This window comes from Macaca nemestrina, chromosome 4 (genome assembly GCF_043159975.1).
Source record: "Macaca nemestrina isolate mMacNem1 chromosome 4, mMacNem.hap1, whole genome shotgun sequence".
NCBI classification, from domain to species: domain Eukaryota; kingdom Metazoa; phylum Chordata; class Mammalia; order Primates; family Cercopithecidae; genus Macaca; species Macaca nemestrina.
The window spans coordinates 95,493,422-95,509,465 of record NC_092128.1 but is presented as its reverse complement, the minus strand read 5'-3'; the positions used below and the strand labels follow the sequence as shown (position 1 = coordinate 95,509,465).

At 39.8% G+C, this 16,044-nt stretch overlaps 1 protein-coding gene across 9 annotated transcripts in view; it reads left to right on the top strand.

Annotated features, from left to right (window-relative positions):
- The window catches only part of LOC105475709 (oxysterol binding protein like 3), a 185,908-nt gene that overhangs the window by 112,224 nt on the left and 57,640 nt on the right, over nt 1-16,044 (top strand). For 7 of the 9 annotated variants that reach the window (XM_011731195.3, XM_011731191.2, XM_011731192.3 and 4 more), the window contains 6 exons: nt 2,392-2,559; nt 3,154-3,277; nt 5,011-5,114; nt 5,318-5,410; nt 6,529-6,685; nt 15,608-15,738. In XM_011731195.3, coding sequence (XP_011729497.2) covers nt 2,392-2,559; nt 3,154-3,277; nt 5,011-5,114; nt 5,318-5,410; nt 6,529-6,685; nt 15,608-15,738 — 777 coding nt within the window. The remainder of the gene's footprint in view (nt 1-2,391; nt 2,560-3,153; nt 3,278-5,010; nt 5,115-5,317; nt 5,411-6,528; nt 6,686-15,607; nt 15,739-16,044) is intronic. The other 2 variants (XM_011731196.2, XM_011731201.2) reach the window with 1 other exon arrangement.

Genomic DNA, 16,044 nt, shown 5'->3' with positions numbered 1-16,044 from the left:
AGTCTTATAGGTACTTCTAACAATCAACACTAGAGCCAACCTAACAGTTCCTCAGTGAGTGATATTGCTGGCATTTATTTGCATATCCTAGCTCTCATCTCTGGCATTAGTAAAGATTTTCACAGTTTGACCTGAACTTTTCATCTTGGAAGTTATCCTACTGTGCATCCTTTTGGATTATCTTAAATTACAGCTTCATAAGTCTCAGTGTTCTAATATATGGGTATCTATCATTTTTTTACTTTGAAAATATCAATACATTGACACACACACACACACACAATGACTTTTTTTTTTTTTTTTTTTTTAAGACCAAGTCTCGCTGTGTCACCCAGGCTGGAGTATAGTGGCGCGATCTCGTCTTATTGCAACCTCTCTCGCCCAGGTTCAGGCGATTCTCCTGCCTCAGACTCCTGAGTAGCTGGGACTACAGGCGCATACCACCACACCCAGCTAATTTTTGTATTTTTAGTAGAGATGGGGTTTCACCATGTTGGCCAGGATGGTCTCGATCTCCTGACCTCGTGATCCACCCTCCTTAGCCTCCTAAAGTGCTGGGATTACAGGCGTGAGCCACAGTGCCCGGCCAAAATTGACTTTTAAGAAATATCTGTGGTATATAGGTGCTTGTTATATTCTTTTTATATATATCACATATATTTTTATAAACGTTTGAAATATCTTTAAATAAAAACTACTAGTTACAAACAGTATTCTTCATGGAAATTAGAAATTGATAATTGCTCATTTATGGAGAGAATGGCTAAAGGTTTGTGAGTATGAGAGTAAAAAAAGTTGGAAAAATAATATTGCTGTACAGTGCTTTATTTCTGAGAGGGGGAGAAATGTTCTTTTAAATAACCTTCACGTTCATTAACATATTGTATTGGTTCATTTTCACACTGCTGATAAAGACATACCCAAGACTGGGCAATTTACAAAAGAAAGAGGTGAATAGACTTACAGTTCCACATGGCTGGGGAGGTCTCACAATCATGGCGGAAGGCAAGGAGGAGCAAGTCACATCTTCTGTGGATGGTGGCAGGCAAAAAGAAAGAGTTTGTGCAGGGAAACCCCGCTTTATAATACCCCCAGATCTTGTGAGACCCACTCACCACCACGAGAACACTATGGGAAAGACCTGCCCCCATGATCCAGTTCTCTCTCACTGACCAGGTCCCTCCCACAAAATGTGGGAATTCAAGATGAGATTTGGGTGGGGACACGGAACACAGCCAAACCATATCACATATACTCCTCAGCAATGTATTCTTTGTTGGAGAGATGAACAAGGTTAAATATTTTAGGAAGAATTTACTAATTCATTCCAGTTCAGAAAAGATTGATCTGAAAAGTCTGAATTAGAAAAGAGTTTAAAAAGAAAAATGGTGCTCATATTTTCAGTAGGGATAGAGAAGCTGGGATTAGAGAACTTAGAAATGCTTTAAGAGGCAGATAAATATAAATATCAATTTATTTGTTGCTTAATATGATTGGCAGTGTTCTGGTTTCTTAAAAATAGCATTATAGGCGGTGGTTCACGCCTGTAATCCCAGCACTTTGGGAGGCCGAGGCAGGCAGATCACAAGGTCAGGAGTTCGAGACCAGCCTGGCCAACATGATGAAACCCTGTCTTTACTAAAGATACAAAAAATTGGCTGGGCGTGATGCTGCATGCCTGTAATCCCAGCTACTCGGGAGGTTGAGGTGGGAGAATTGCTTGAACCTGGGAGGTGGAGGTTGCAGTGAGCCAAGATCGGGCCATTGCACTCCAGCCTTGGGCAACAGGGCAAGACTCCATCTCAAATAAGTAAATAAATAAATAACAGTTGGATTCACTCATAGAAAGCCAAAATACATACTTTGTAAAGATCATTTTTACTCTGCATTTCTTTCTCAAACTTGTTCCTGTAGACCACATCAATGTAAACAGTCAATGAGAGGCTACTTCTCCATTCCTTTTCTTTCTTATTTATGTATTTTTTTTGAGGCAGAGTCGCCCTCTGCCACCCAGGCTGGAGTGCAGTGGCTCAATCTCGGTTCACTGCAGCCTCAACCTCCCAGGCCCAAGTGATCCTCCCACCTCAGCCTCCCGAGTAGCTCAGATCACAGGCTTGTGCCACCATGTCTGGCTAATTTTTTTGGTATTTTTTGTAGACACAGGGTTTCACCATGTTGCCCAGAGTGGTGTCAAACTCCTGGGCTCAAGTGGTCCTACCTCCTTGGCCTTCCAAATTGCTGGAATTACAGGCATCAGCCACTGCACCTGGCTGTTGAAATTATGTGCCAACTGAAAAAGCGGATTTCGGGAGTGGCCTCAATTTGATGAGTAATTGTTCCTTCCCGTGAGTGATTCTCTTCTTGTCCTTTTTTCAATTGAATACATCATAGGTCAAATCAGAAGAAGTCTTTGATGAGTGGGTATCGAAACTTCGCCATCACAGAATGTATCGTCAGAATGAAATTGCCATGTTTCCACATGAAGTTAATCACTTTTTCTCAGGGTCCACCGTCACAGACTCTACATCTGGGGTGTTTGACTCCATTTCAAGTAGGAAGGTAATGAGTGTTTTGCCAATAATGAATCTGAGAACGGGGTGGCTTTTTTTCACGGAGTCCTATCTTGGGAGCTGAGTCTGAAGAAGGAGAGGTTTTCAGGGACAAGCAGGTAGGCTTGGGGTGGTATTTAATTAGTCTGTTTGCCCACTGAGTCAGAAGCAAGACCAGACGAGCATCTCTTATTTGGGGGGGACAGTGACTGAAGAATGAGGAGGAATTTAGCATCTCGGAATGAACTAGCTTTGTCCTGACTGGTTTGAGTTTGGTTTCCTTTTCTGGTTGTAAACTACAGTAGGTATGCATATAGCTATGCAGGATTGCAAAATAGTTCCAAACATTTATTATTTTGGTGTTATTATTAATATGTGATAAAAGAAGAAAATAAGGTCCACCATTCAAGCATGCCATATCATAGCATGGTATGGCCAAGCCAGGGTGATAGTCAGAGGTCTTAGTACTTAGCTAGAAGCTTCTTCCTCATTATAGGCAAATGGTGTCCATTAGTGACTAACCCACTCTGTTATCCTTTACCTTAACGTGTCCCTGCTGGGCTCTGTTTCCATTTACAATGTGCTTTTGTCATCTGTGGAACAGCGTAGCAGTATATCAAAGCAGAATTTATTTCAAACTGGAAGCAATGTATCATTTTCTTGCGGTGGAGAGACACGAGTTCCATTATGGTTACAGTCTTCAGAGGACATGGAAAAATGCTCCAAAGGTAGAGTGACTTGAAACCTCTGCTTTCTGTCGTGGCTGTTAGATGATACTGGTTTGATGTTTACACTTCAGGTGCATTTGTGTCCTTCCCCTTTGCTTGTCCACATTCCCTTCCATATTTTGCTTGTAAAAGTTGCACCCATCATCAACAAGAGACACTCTCCTTGCAGATCTTTGCATCTTCACCTGGCTGTACATGCAGACAGGTTTCTTCTTCTGTTCCTTCAGTATTGATGCCTGATACTGATGCCTGATTTCCACATGGGCCTCTAAGTCAGTCTCCAAGGGCAGAGTCTGACACACATCCAAGATTGAGAATCATTGTGCTGGAGGTGAGGGGGTGATCAGATGGAGATCTTCACGACTTAGGTGTTCTCTACCCTGACTGCACATTAGAATCACCCAGAGGGCTTTTAAAATGCGGTAATACCCATTCCCAGTCCTCTGTCTCAAATGATCTCTTTAAATTGGTCTGAGTTAGGGCCCGGGTATCACTAATTTTCCAAAGTTCCCCAAGTGATTTTGATAAGGCGCCTGCCATAAGGAAGCTCAGCATTCTCAACCTTAATTAGCTAAGACTGACTTAGGGAACTAAAAACCGAAAAGATCCACAGTGGGATTGGGAGTGCTCTGATTGAATTGTCTGGGGGTGGGATTTAGGCATATATAATTTAGAAGATTTCTCCAATTGATTTAAAAGTGTAGCCATGATTGAGAGCCACTGTTGGAGAAAGATACCAGGTGGCAGCCTTGAAAATTGCATTATCTCTTGTTGAATGTAGGTAGTATCACCCTTGGGACCATGTAGGCTTTGCCCCTCCAATAAACATCACTCTTGAGCTTTACTGAGTGACAGCTTGTCAAAGCAGTCCCTGGAGCCTTGTCTCTGGAGCAGCAGCATCCACCCAGGAACTTATCAGAAATGCACATTTTCAGGCTCAACCCGGATGTACTGAATCAGAAACTAGGGGTGGAGTCCAGTGAGCTGTGGTTTAACAAGGTCTCCGGGTGATCCCGATGATATCAAACTGTGAGAGCCTCTAGCTTAAGGCATTTGGGCCTGTATTCTTTAGCAGAAACATCCATCAGCATCCAGCGAATGGCAAATTATGGACTATCTTCTGAGTTAGCAACTGGGATCTGGTTGGAGAGTCCTCTTATGTCCTCTCAGGTCCATCTACATAGGCTTATTATGATCCTCAGGCAGGTCCATGATTGACAAAGTTTTCCTTAGAGACTGGTACAACTTTCATTTTAGTTTTATTAATGTGCATTAGGTCCTGACAAGTGGATAGCGTCAGCATATTACTACAGGATTAAACTTAATGATGATGATGATGTTGGCTGATTTATTTAGTTTTTACTCTGTGCCAAACACTCTTCTAAGAACTCTGCAACATCAACTCATTTAATTCTCACAACTGTCTTGTGATCTACGTGTATAATTATCCCCATCTTTGTGATGAGGAAGCTGAGGCATGCAGTTTTGCAATTTTCTCAATAGTTACAGTTCATTAAGTGGATTCAAACTGAGGCAGCCTGGTTCTCAAGATTTGTGCCCTTAACCACTAGAGTCTACAGCCTTTCCTGTAAAAAGGGAAGTAAAATTTCCGATCCTTACAGATAAAAAAAAAATCAACTACAGATAAATAAGGAAAAGTAGCTGGCATGGGGACAGCAGTGATCCCCCTTGCTGGTGGAGCATTGTGAGCACTATCCTCTTTTCCCCCACAGACCTGGCGCACTGTCATGCCTACCTGGTAGAAATGAGCCAGCTCCTGCAAAGCATGGATGTCCTGCATCGGACATACTCGGCACCAGCTATCAACGCCATCCAGGTGAGCCCGACTCCTCTTCTGTTGACATTCTGGCCCTCTTCTGCTTTCCTTTCTCCTCCCAGCCTTTCACTAACAGTGGGATGCTGTGGTCAGTTGCTTCAGCCAAAGTCAAGGGGATGGAGGTAGTCACCTTGCTAAGCATTTATCCTTATCGGTTTGGTGGACTTTACTGTCTGTGCTCTCTTTCCTGTTTTGAAACAAAGGGTGGAGCTTTTGAAAGTCCCAAAAAGGAAAAAAGATCACAAAGGAGGTGGCGGTCCAGAGCTATTGGCAAAGATGCTAAAGGAACGCTGCAGGTAACCATTGCTTCCCCCGACAGACTGGTTTCTTCATTGGCCCTGCTCTGCATGCCATGTGCCGGGAGCTGCCTTGACTCAGCTAGGAGAATAGATGAGTGAATATTCTGTAGTTGTTCTTTCCAATGTCCTCTGCAGAGAGATGAATTGAATCGCTTAGACTGTTTGGGTGCTAGGATATGCACATAATGGATCGTGGGCAAGGGAGAGAATATTTTCTAAGGGAAAAAGGGTGTGAGGTTGCAGGGACTGCTGCCATTTCTAGGGCTTTTGGTTTCCCCATCTTCACTGTTGAGCCTGCCTGTGCTCTTCCCTGCTTGTGTTTGTGCCTTGTTTTGTGGCTGCAGTTACTGTGTGCTCTGACCTATGTCTTCTGCTCATGCTCCATGGATTTGTCATCCCTCTAAGCCCACAGGCATGATTCTCTGGGCACAGGACATGGTGTAGATTCTCCTTGGCCTCTTATCTCCAAACTCCCAATCCCTCATCCAGGATTCACTGTGTCATGCATGCGAGGAGCTTTCCCAGTGCACAGCTAAGCCACAGGCCAAGATTTGCAGCTTAACTGTTGCATATTAAATTGCAACATTTTTAGAATCAACATAAATCTCAAGCTTCTGGTTAGGTCACCTGATACACTCTTGTATACCCTTTGGTTCAAAGCAGTTTATGGACCGAAGATAAGCACTTGGGAAGTAAAGAATGTTCCATGTACAAATGAAGGTCATTTGTTTTGTAGAAGCCCTAGGTGCAAAGGAAAGCATTTTAAACCTATCCATTACTAACTGCCTGGATACATGGATGATTATTGCCAGGAGGAAGGAATTGAGTATACATGAGAAAGCCTGGCAGCTTTAGCTGTCATTTTCAACCTAAAGCTTTAATGCTTCTATCATTCCCAAAAGAATATGTGATTTCTCACCCATTTTTAGCTCACAAGAAGCAAGTTGCTGTGGAAAGTGTTGTCTTGAGTTCTCATTTTTAAAAATAAGTTATCACTCAGTAGAAAGACCTACCTATAAAATGTTTTATATTACTGTATTTCAGTCTTAGAATCAAGTAAATATTCTAAGCAATCTGCATCTGAAAAGACATATCTCCCTTTGGTGTTACTTCAGGTCCCCAAACCTTTTTCTGGCCCAGTAAGACTACACTCCTCCAATCCTAATTTGTCAACACTAGATTTTGGAGAAGAGAAAAATTATTCTGATGGCTCTGAAACCTCATCAGAGTTTTCTAAAATGCAAGAAGACCTGTGTCATATTGCCCATAAAGGTAAATGAGTTTTCTTTCTTCCTAATGTGTTTGGTGAAAATGTTAAATGCATGTCTGAATGTGAGATGTCCTTAGAGAGGGTATCTTAGTTGGTTCATTTTCGGCTCTATTAAGATTTAGGGAAACTGAATTTTTATTTTATTTCCCTGGTAGTGGAGAATGTATTGGCAAGAACTGTCTTTTTAACCTTGTAGGGGAGACAATGAGAGAGAGTTAGTACTTTCAAAGCTGAGCAGTTCATGTGATGCTGATGGGAGTGTAAATTGGTAATTTTCTGGAGGGCAATATGATATTATTTTCCCACTGTTTTAAAAATCTGCCTATCTAGTAATTCCACTTTGAAGAATTCATTGTAGGAATTAACTTAGGATTTATCCAAACAAAGTATCCATTTTGCATTGTCACATCAGAAATTAGAAATAGGTATTCAACATCATTAGCCATTAGGAAAATGCAAATTAAAGCCATGATGAGATATCACTACACACCTATTAGAAGAGCCAAAGTTAAAAGAAAATATAGTATCAAATGCCGGTGAAAATGCATATGAATTTAATCTATCATACATTTCTTGTAGCTATGTAAAATGGTGTAGCCACTCTGGAAAACAGTTTGGCAGTGTTATATAAAACTAAACATGCATTTACCATGCAACCCAACACTCATTTCTGAGCATTTGTTCCAGATAAATGAAAATTTATGTCCACACACAAATCGATACCCATGTTCAGAGCAAGTTTATTTGTATTGGCCAAAGACTGGAAACAAACTCAAGTGGTTTTCAACAGATGAATGGTTAAACAAACTGTGGTACATCCATACAATCGAATACTACTCAGCAATACCAAGGAACAAACTATTGATATACATAGCAACTTGGATGGATCTCAAGGACATTATGCTGAGAGAAAATAGCCAATCTCAAAACATTACATAGTATAGGTGTATTACTCCATGTTCATGCTGCTGATAAAGACATACCCGAGACTGGGTAATTTATAAAGAAAAAGAGGTTTAATGGACTCACAGTTCCATGTGACTGGGGAGGCCTCACAATCATGGCAGATGACAAAAAGCTTGTCTTACATGGTGGCAGTCAAGAGAGAATTAAAGCTCAGTGAAAAGGGAAACCCCTTATAAAACCATCAGATCTCATGAGACGTATTTACTACCACAAGAACGGTATGGGGAAAACCGCCCCCATGATTCAATTATCTTTCACTGAGCCCCTCCCATAACACATGGGAATTATGGGAGCTACAATTCAAGATAAGATTCCCTGGGGGGACACAGCCAAACCGTATCCATAGGGTTCCACTTACATAAACATTTTGAAATGATATAATTATGGAGATGGAGGAAGTAAAGGGGAGTGTGATTATAAAGGGGTAGCACAGGGGATCTTGTGGTGATGAAAAGTTCCATACCCTGATTGTGGTGCTGGTTACAGGAATGTGGACATGTGATAAAACTGCATTTACTTATACCCACACACATATAAATGGATCAGTGCATGTAAATCTGGTGAAATCTGAATAAAATCTGTAGATTATACTAATGTCAACTCCCACATTTTTATATTGTATCATAGATGTGTAAGACGTTAACTACTGGGAAAAACTGGGTATAGGGTATGTGGGACTTTACCGTTTTTGCAAGTACCTGTAAGTCAATAATGATTTCAAAATAAAAGGTTAAAAAGATAGAAATAATCTAAATGCCAAACAATAGAAGATTGAGTTTTTTCAAAAATGTAATATAATAGAATATTCACTACTGCTAATAATGATAGCTACTTAACATCGAGCACATAACTGTCATGTCAGGTATTTGCTAATTACTTTACATGCATTATTTTAATTCTAGCTGTAGCCTGTGAAGTAGGTATCATTGTGATCTCTATTGCATAAATAAGAAACTTGAGAGTTAGACAAAATAACAGCTTTCTGAGGGTCACATAGTTATAAAGCAGCCAACATGAGACTTGAATTCTCACCTGTTTGACCCCAGAGTCCGTATTCCTTACCTGGTATTTCTCTGCTCTTACAGATGGAGTGGCCAGGATTATTTTTTATAGACATAGAAGGATGTCCTCAGCATAAAATGTAAAGTAAAAATGTAAGATTACAAAGCAATATATAGATATGATTCTATTTCGGGCACATATAGGTATACTAAAAAGTCTGGAAGGATATATACCAACATTTTAGTGATGGAGGCTGGAGTTATAAGTTCTTATTTATCTTTCTGCTTAACTTTGTTTTCAATTTTCATCTATTATTTCTTAAAGAGAAAATGGATTTAAAATGTTTCAGTAGGAGGGCAGTGTGTAATGTGGGAAGAGAAAAGATATTCCCTCTGTTGCCTTCCTTTCCTACTTCATATTTTTCTTTCGTACATTACTGATTATTTCAGCTCTCTCTTCCCTTACATATTGGATATAAGGTGGGTTATAAGGAAACCATTTCATCCTTTATACAGATTGCTACCTTGAATACTTGTCCTAATTACCGTTAGAATGTTGCCAGTATTTTGCTGTGCTATTGTACAGTCCGTCTGTGAAATGGCAAGAGTTACCTGGCCCACCCTTAAAGGCTCTTCAAAGAATTTGAAGAATTAAAATGATCAGCTGCAGTTAGGGCATCTTAAATTTTGTGGGAGGAAATTCCTATAAAACATTGTTACTTTTTAATAATATGAACTTTAAAAAAAATGAGAAGATAATGCCTCCCTACACAGAGGAAATGTCCTGAGTTTCACCTACATTGAAGAAGCTCCCTCCTCAGTGGGACAGAGGTCGCCATATTGAGTGGATCCATTGATCCAGTCCTCCTGCAGAGGCCTCCACCTTGTTGAAAGTCTGTAATGGTCCCCAGCCAGCAGTTCTGTCTTTCCCACTTTGTGAAAACCTGCTGGCTGCAGAGCTGCCACATACCTAGCCTGGGCCAAGGTTTGTCCTGGAGAAAGGTCCAACGCAGTTATTCAACGGTCGTCTGAGCCCTGTGGGCTTACAGACAGCAAATTCCGCAGGGAGCCTAACAAGCTGTTTCATTCCTGTGGTTTTACAGTACACTTGCAGAGATGGAAAGATCTTCCTTTTCCTGGTTCAGGGAGTCTCTTACACAGATGGTAATGTGGGGGCCTCAGAGAATAAAGACAGCTCTCAGGTTTGTGCTAAGTCCTGTGACCTTGCATGGCTTCTCACTTCCATACATTCAGACTCGAAGCATCTTGACCTTTCTTCTTGTGTAAACCTCGTTTTGTTACTGACAGTATCTGTTGTACTTTCTCAACTGCATCACTATTCTGTTGACTACAACTCCAAAGCAGCTGAACTAAAGGCAAGAATCCCAGTGATGTAACATAGTCTCTGTGACCTTCAACTTGTTAAATGCATCTGAATTCTCCTGGTTTTGTAGATCAAATGGTAGGGAACCAATATACACCCATCCTAGTTTTGAAGTCCTTATTCTATATTATAGACTGTGAGTTTGATTTTTATGGCATATTGTTGAACCAGTTGTTGGTTTATGTTTCTGTCTTTGTGTGGATGTTCACACACATAGAAGCAGAGAATGAAATGTATTGAAACCTAAAAGTCTTAAGTAATTTTTGTTGCATATATTAGTTTTTATGTTTCCCAAAATACATTTTATGGATTGCTTTGCATGTACAGTACTTCTAAAAACGAAACAAAAACTTCATGATTAAAAATGTTTGGAAAGCACTGCTGACTATGGTCTCCTTTTGGATTTACATAAGAACAGTAAATAATAAAGGCCCTGAGAAGTCCTGCAGCAAACAACAACAACAAAATCTGTTGGCTTTGTTTAACTCAGTGACTTTCAGTGTTATTTGGGAATCGTCCCCCCTATTCCCAACAGCTATTAACATCCTGGAATTTAAGTTTCTGAGAAACATACTTTAAGAAACAATGTAAATAATAAGCCTTTTTTGGAGCTCCCTTTATACTGGCTAAGTAGGCTACCTCTGTTACTGACTAGCTGTGGAACTTCGACTTCATTTATTAACCTCTCTGGCCCTTGATAACCTGTTAAATGTCATATAGTAGTTGTCCTGACTCTTTTGATTCTCAAATTCTGTAGTTATTTTCTTTGATTATTTTACACTGAATAGAGTCCATACTATTGCTTATTGTTACCAGAAAGTTTTCTGAGAGAGTGCTCTGTTAGCAGAAACAGAAATGACCAAACTTGGTGAGTAGGTTTAGGATGGCAAAGCAAGGAACAAGACAGGACTAGGGTCAGGTGTTCCAAATGGAAGCGGATATCTGTGTTCTCTGACTTGGAAGGGAAGCAAATGATGTTTTAGGGACACTTTTCCTACAAGTGAAGGAAATCATTATTCACAAATGTGAAAGCTAAATAGAACAAAATCACAATTGTATTTACCTATTCTTTTCTTCCTGGATTCTTTCTCTGTGTTTGAGTAGTAATTATTGAGTGGTCATTTTATGAACCATTTTCAGCTTATGGAAGCATTGAATAAAAAGCCAATTGTGTTACAATGATACCTCTTGCATAGATTAAAAAGCTAGAACAGATATATGACTCAACAAAAAAAGCCAAATAATTTATTGTTCATAAATTAGAATTCAGCATAAATGTGCTGAGCAATTAGATTCATAAGTAGGACCATTTGGTAAAGTTACCTAATGTATCTAAATCAATTCGGATGGAATATGGGTTGAAAAGTATTGTAAAATCATGGGCATCCTGTGAGGTTTGAAACTTCTGCAGATTACAGAAGATCAGAGTTTCCCAGATATATTAGGAATGTTAACATTTTAAAGAAAATTCACCTAAAATTTGGTTTCCAATTAAAAAGGGGGGAAAATGAGTCTCACTGTTTGTTAGGTGCTCTGTGATAGTAGGTTTTCTCCTTGCTTAAAGCACTCCTCAGATGTGCCCATTATCTACATGTACAGATGTAGAAACCAAGGATTTGTCCAAAATATAAATGGCAACTGCAACTAAGTGTTAGAGGTAGGATTTAACTTCTGGCTGGCCTTATTAGAGAATTTCTTTCTCCTGTACCACACTGCTTTCTAGAGCAGTGCCCATGACATTCATAACTGCTTTCTCCAAGATCTTATTCTTTCCTGATGCTGAGAAACTGCTAAAGAAGGAGCATATTAAGAAGTAGAGCTCAGATAAATTGAGTCCAACTGTCCTTCAGTATTGACTCTCACTATCCAAACATTCCATCTACTTTAGTCTCACCATACTAACTCAATAAAAGAACAGCTTGGAAGCCTTAGAAACAGAAAAGTAGTGACCACCAAGAGTCACTTGTGCGATGCTTATGATGCTCCATTCTGTAGATGCAACTCAAGACTTCTTATAATCAAAGACTCAACCTGTGCCTGCCTCTCGTAGTCCAGGAAGGGTATCTGAGAAGTGGCTAATGACAATTTGGGAAAGAGATAAATAAACATAGATGCCACAGTTGCCTTCCAACATTTGAACACCCAATGAAAGAGGAAATACCTCCTGTTTGACAGTGAAGAGACACTGAGGCAAATGTCTTAGCAGCAGGAAGGACTTTCTAAGTCCCAGAGCACAATGTACCATTTTAGGAGATAGCAAGTGCTCTGACAAGCATGAGCCAACAGACCATTTGGCAGGGAAGCTGGAGATGTGAAGAGTTGGTCGTGTTGTGGGTAGGTGGCTTTGATAATCTATGAGGTCCTTCATACCTCCGAGCAGCTAAGATTTTCTGTGTGGCTTTATTTATTGTCAGGTAACCATAGATGTGATGCATTCATTTGAATCTTCTATTTTTTAAGGCTGTTTATTTGTCTTTAGTAGACTTAGATTCGTGTTAGAAATAAGTAAGAAAACACTCCTGTCACAGAGAGTGTTCCTGACTTTTGGGATCCGGTGTCTTAATTAATGTAAATGTGGGGTCTCTCATGAGCAACCTCTGATCGTTGCCCTGTGTGTGGCGGATCGTTAGGTGGCTGTGAATGACTATTTTAACATCCTGAGTGGGCCTTAATAGTCGTTTAAGAAATTTAGTACACGGGGATCTAGTCTTCCAAACCCTTTTTTCAGATGATTTAGGAAGCGTTTTATACCTTACAATAAAATATAATGACTGTATGAGTTTCTTTCTGCTTATCTTACACCTGCTGCAATCTTGTCAGCTGTACCTTTTGAACCAAATATTGTATATTCTGCCAGTTTTAAAAATTTATATAGGACTCTTCTCATTTGGTGGAAAACCTTGCTTTTCTGTGGGTCACCTGGAAGCCAGAGGAATTGATTTGGAAAAGTGGCAGCCAGCTGAGTGCCACATTTATTTTATTTGGAGCAATAAACAGGACAGTGGAGAGGTAGCTCCCTGGGGGATCCGCTGAGATGGCCATGGGCATCTTGTGTGTATGGCAGGCAGGGGAGGGGCATAGTGCCTATCTAATAGGACACAGGATGTAGTCCGTAACTGTGTGGCTTCTGCGCTCCTCCTGTGGCTGTTCTCCTACGACTCCATGGATTCTGGCCAACCCCTCATTCCTAGAATTTCTACCCTGTGTGCAATTATTTACAAGCTTTGTCCTGGCAAAAGATTAAAGCGTCCTCTAGAGCTGCTGCCAACATTTCAAGAGACTGCAGTCACCATCACTTTCATCCTCATGTGTTTCCTTCATTGGTATCACTATGATTATTGCAGTAACACTTGTTATTTATTACATACCATGCATTGTGTTATGTGCTTTACCTGCATTCTCTCTCTCATTCAATCCTCATGACAACCATTTAAAGTAAAAGTTATTATCCCCATTTACAAATGTGGAAACTGGAGTTCATGCACATCATTTACTCATCCAAGGTCATGGAGTGAATAGATGATGGAGTAGGGAAGAATCCAGGGCTGATGGTGGAGCCCCAGCTGTTGGTCACTCTGTTGTCCTGCCTATTATTTTGCTCAATTAAATTGTTTAAAGCAAAGAGCTAAGTGTGTTTCATAGGCATTGCTAGAAAATTTTAGTTCCATTTGACCCCCATCTTCTCTTGGCAGAGGCAGCACCATTGTGTGTGTGTGTGTGTGTGTACACAAATTGTGACTTTGTTAAGATGTTTCATGTCCATCACTAAATGCCACAACCTCAGGCAAGTTCAGCAACAACATATAGAGAGGTTTAGTTGTCCTCTTTGCTATTAAATGAAGTAAGTCAATAATGCCTATTTAGTTTCTGTGTTACTAAATAGGCCGCTCTTGAATAACAATACCTCTAAAAATGCAGCCCTGTGGAATTCAGTAATGTGCTAGGTCATTTGAGAAGACATGTGTCTGAGTCTCTTCCGTCTTCCTGCTCTTCTAAAACAAAATATAATCAAGGAGATTGGAAAGATAATATTGAAATGTGATAGCCACGATCAGTAATTTAGATAACAGCTTCCTCATCTCTAGGAAGTAATTTGTACATGATGTGATCAAAACCTAATGAATAATGATTTTTTTTTTTTTTTTTTGCTGTATGTGTTAATGTTTTTTAAAACTTCAGTTCAGGCATTGGAGGCCATAGTGGCTAGGCCCTCATTGTACCTGAGTGCTCACTCAGGAACAGAGTAGCTGAATGCCAGGGTTAGAGCTGGGGGATTCTGGCTCCTGCAGCTGGAAGGGCTAACAAGCAAGAAGGTAGACAATAAGACCTTGTTTTGAAACAATGACAAACTTATAGAAAAGTTGCAAGAATTATACAGAGAACTTCTGTATACCCTTTACCCAAATATTTCATTTTAAATATTTGCCACATTTATTTTATCACTCTCTCTACATACACACTTTCACTTTTCGGAACCATTTGAGAGTAGGATTCATACACCACATTGTTCTTCATGGCTTTATACTGTAGTATATAAAATAGGAATACTCTGTTATATAACCACAGTATAGAAATCAAATTCAGGAAATACAGCATTGAAACAATTTTATCTATTCTACCTTCCATATTCAAATGCTGTCAGTTATCCCAATAATGCCTTTAGTATCATGTTGCCCCTTGAGTCAATTTCATTGTCATATCTCTTCTGCCTCCTTTAATTGGGAACAGTTCCTCAGCCTTTCTTTCTGTTTCATAAAATTGACACTTCTGAATAGTATAGGCCAACTTTTAAAAATAAAACACTTCTCATTCTGGGGTTGTCTGATGTTTCCTCATGATCAAATTCGGATTACATAGCCCTGGCTGGTATGCACCAAAGGAGATGTTGTATCTTTTTCAGCGTACTTTACCTGGAGGCACATGGTCCACCTGAGTCTCACCGATAGTTAATATTAATCACCTGATTAAGATGCTAATTTTTCTGCTGCAGTGTTAACATTTCCCCTGAAAAACCAATAAGCTTTGTTTTTAACCCTTTCCAGTCTTTGGGGATACAAACAAAACAAAACACAGATCATTGACGATCCAGAAGCAAAGTCCAAATGTCAAAATATCCTGATGATAAGTCATAAAGTCATGAGACGTTATAGTGGATAGGGGCCTTAGAATTGCCAGATGTGTGTGAATGGGAGTTAGTTTTAATAGACTTAATTTTTTTCGAGCAATTTTAGGTCCACAGCAAAATTGAACCAAAAGTGCATAGCCTTTATAAGCCCCCTGCTCCCATGTAGGCACAGTGCCCCTGCCATCAGCATCCCACACCAGAGTACTGCATCTCTTACAGTCGATGAACCTACGTGGACACATCATCATCCAGAGGCCTTAGTTTACATTAGAGTGTTTTACATGGCAAATGTGTTTTTCAAAAGTCAAGGTAGAGTGTGCATTTGCTACACTCAAAATATTCAGGGCTGTTACTTTGCTTATTTCTTTTAAAAGAGATAGTTTTTTTACGGTATTTTGTTTTTAATTATGCCTCCTTATTCCTTTTTATAATGATTATATCTCTATAGTTTACTTCACTTTAAGGTCAGCTTTTAATATCATGTCAGCGGAGAGAGAGAAACTGAAGCAGCTGATGGAGCAGGATGCCTCCTCCTCCCCATCTGCTCAGGTCGTTGGTCTGAAGAATGCCCTGTCATCTGTAAGTTACATGTCTGCATCCAGGAATGCCTGAGATGTGTCCAGGCTCATGAATGTTTTGTAATTTCTATTTCCATGGTTGTGTTGAAAATTCAGGAGAAAACCAAATTATCCGAATTATATTGTAACCTTTCATCAAATCTGTTTATACACCAAAACTTGCCTATCCAATTCTTAATAGCTAGTATTTTATTAAGTGATACCTTCTTTAAGTTTGGTTTCCTCTGACTGATCTAAATTTTTTTGTTTCTCTAACATTTTTATTGTACGTTTTTGTGTGTATGTGTGCATGTCTTACAGACATTTT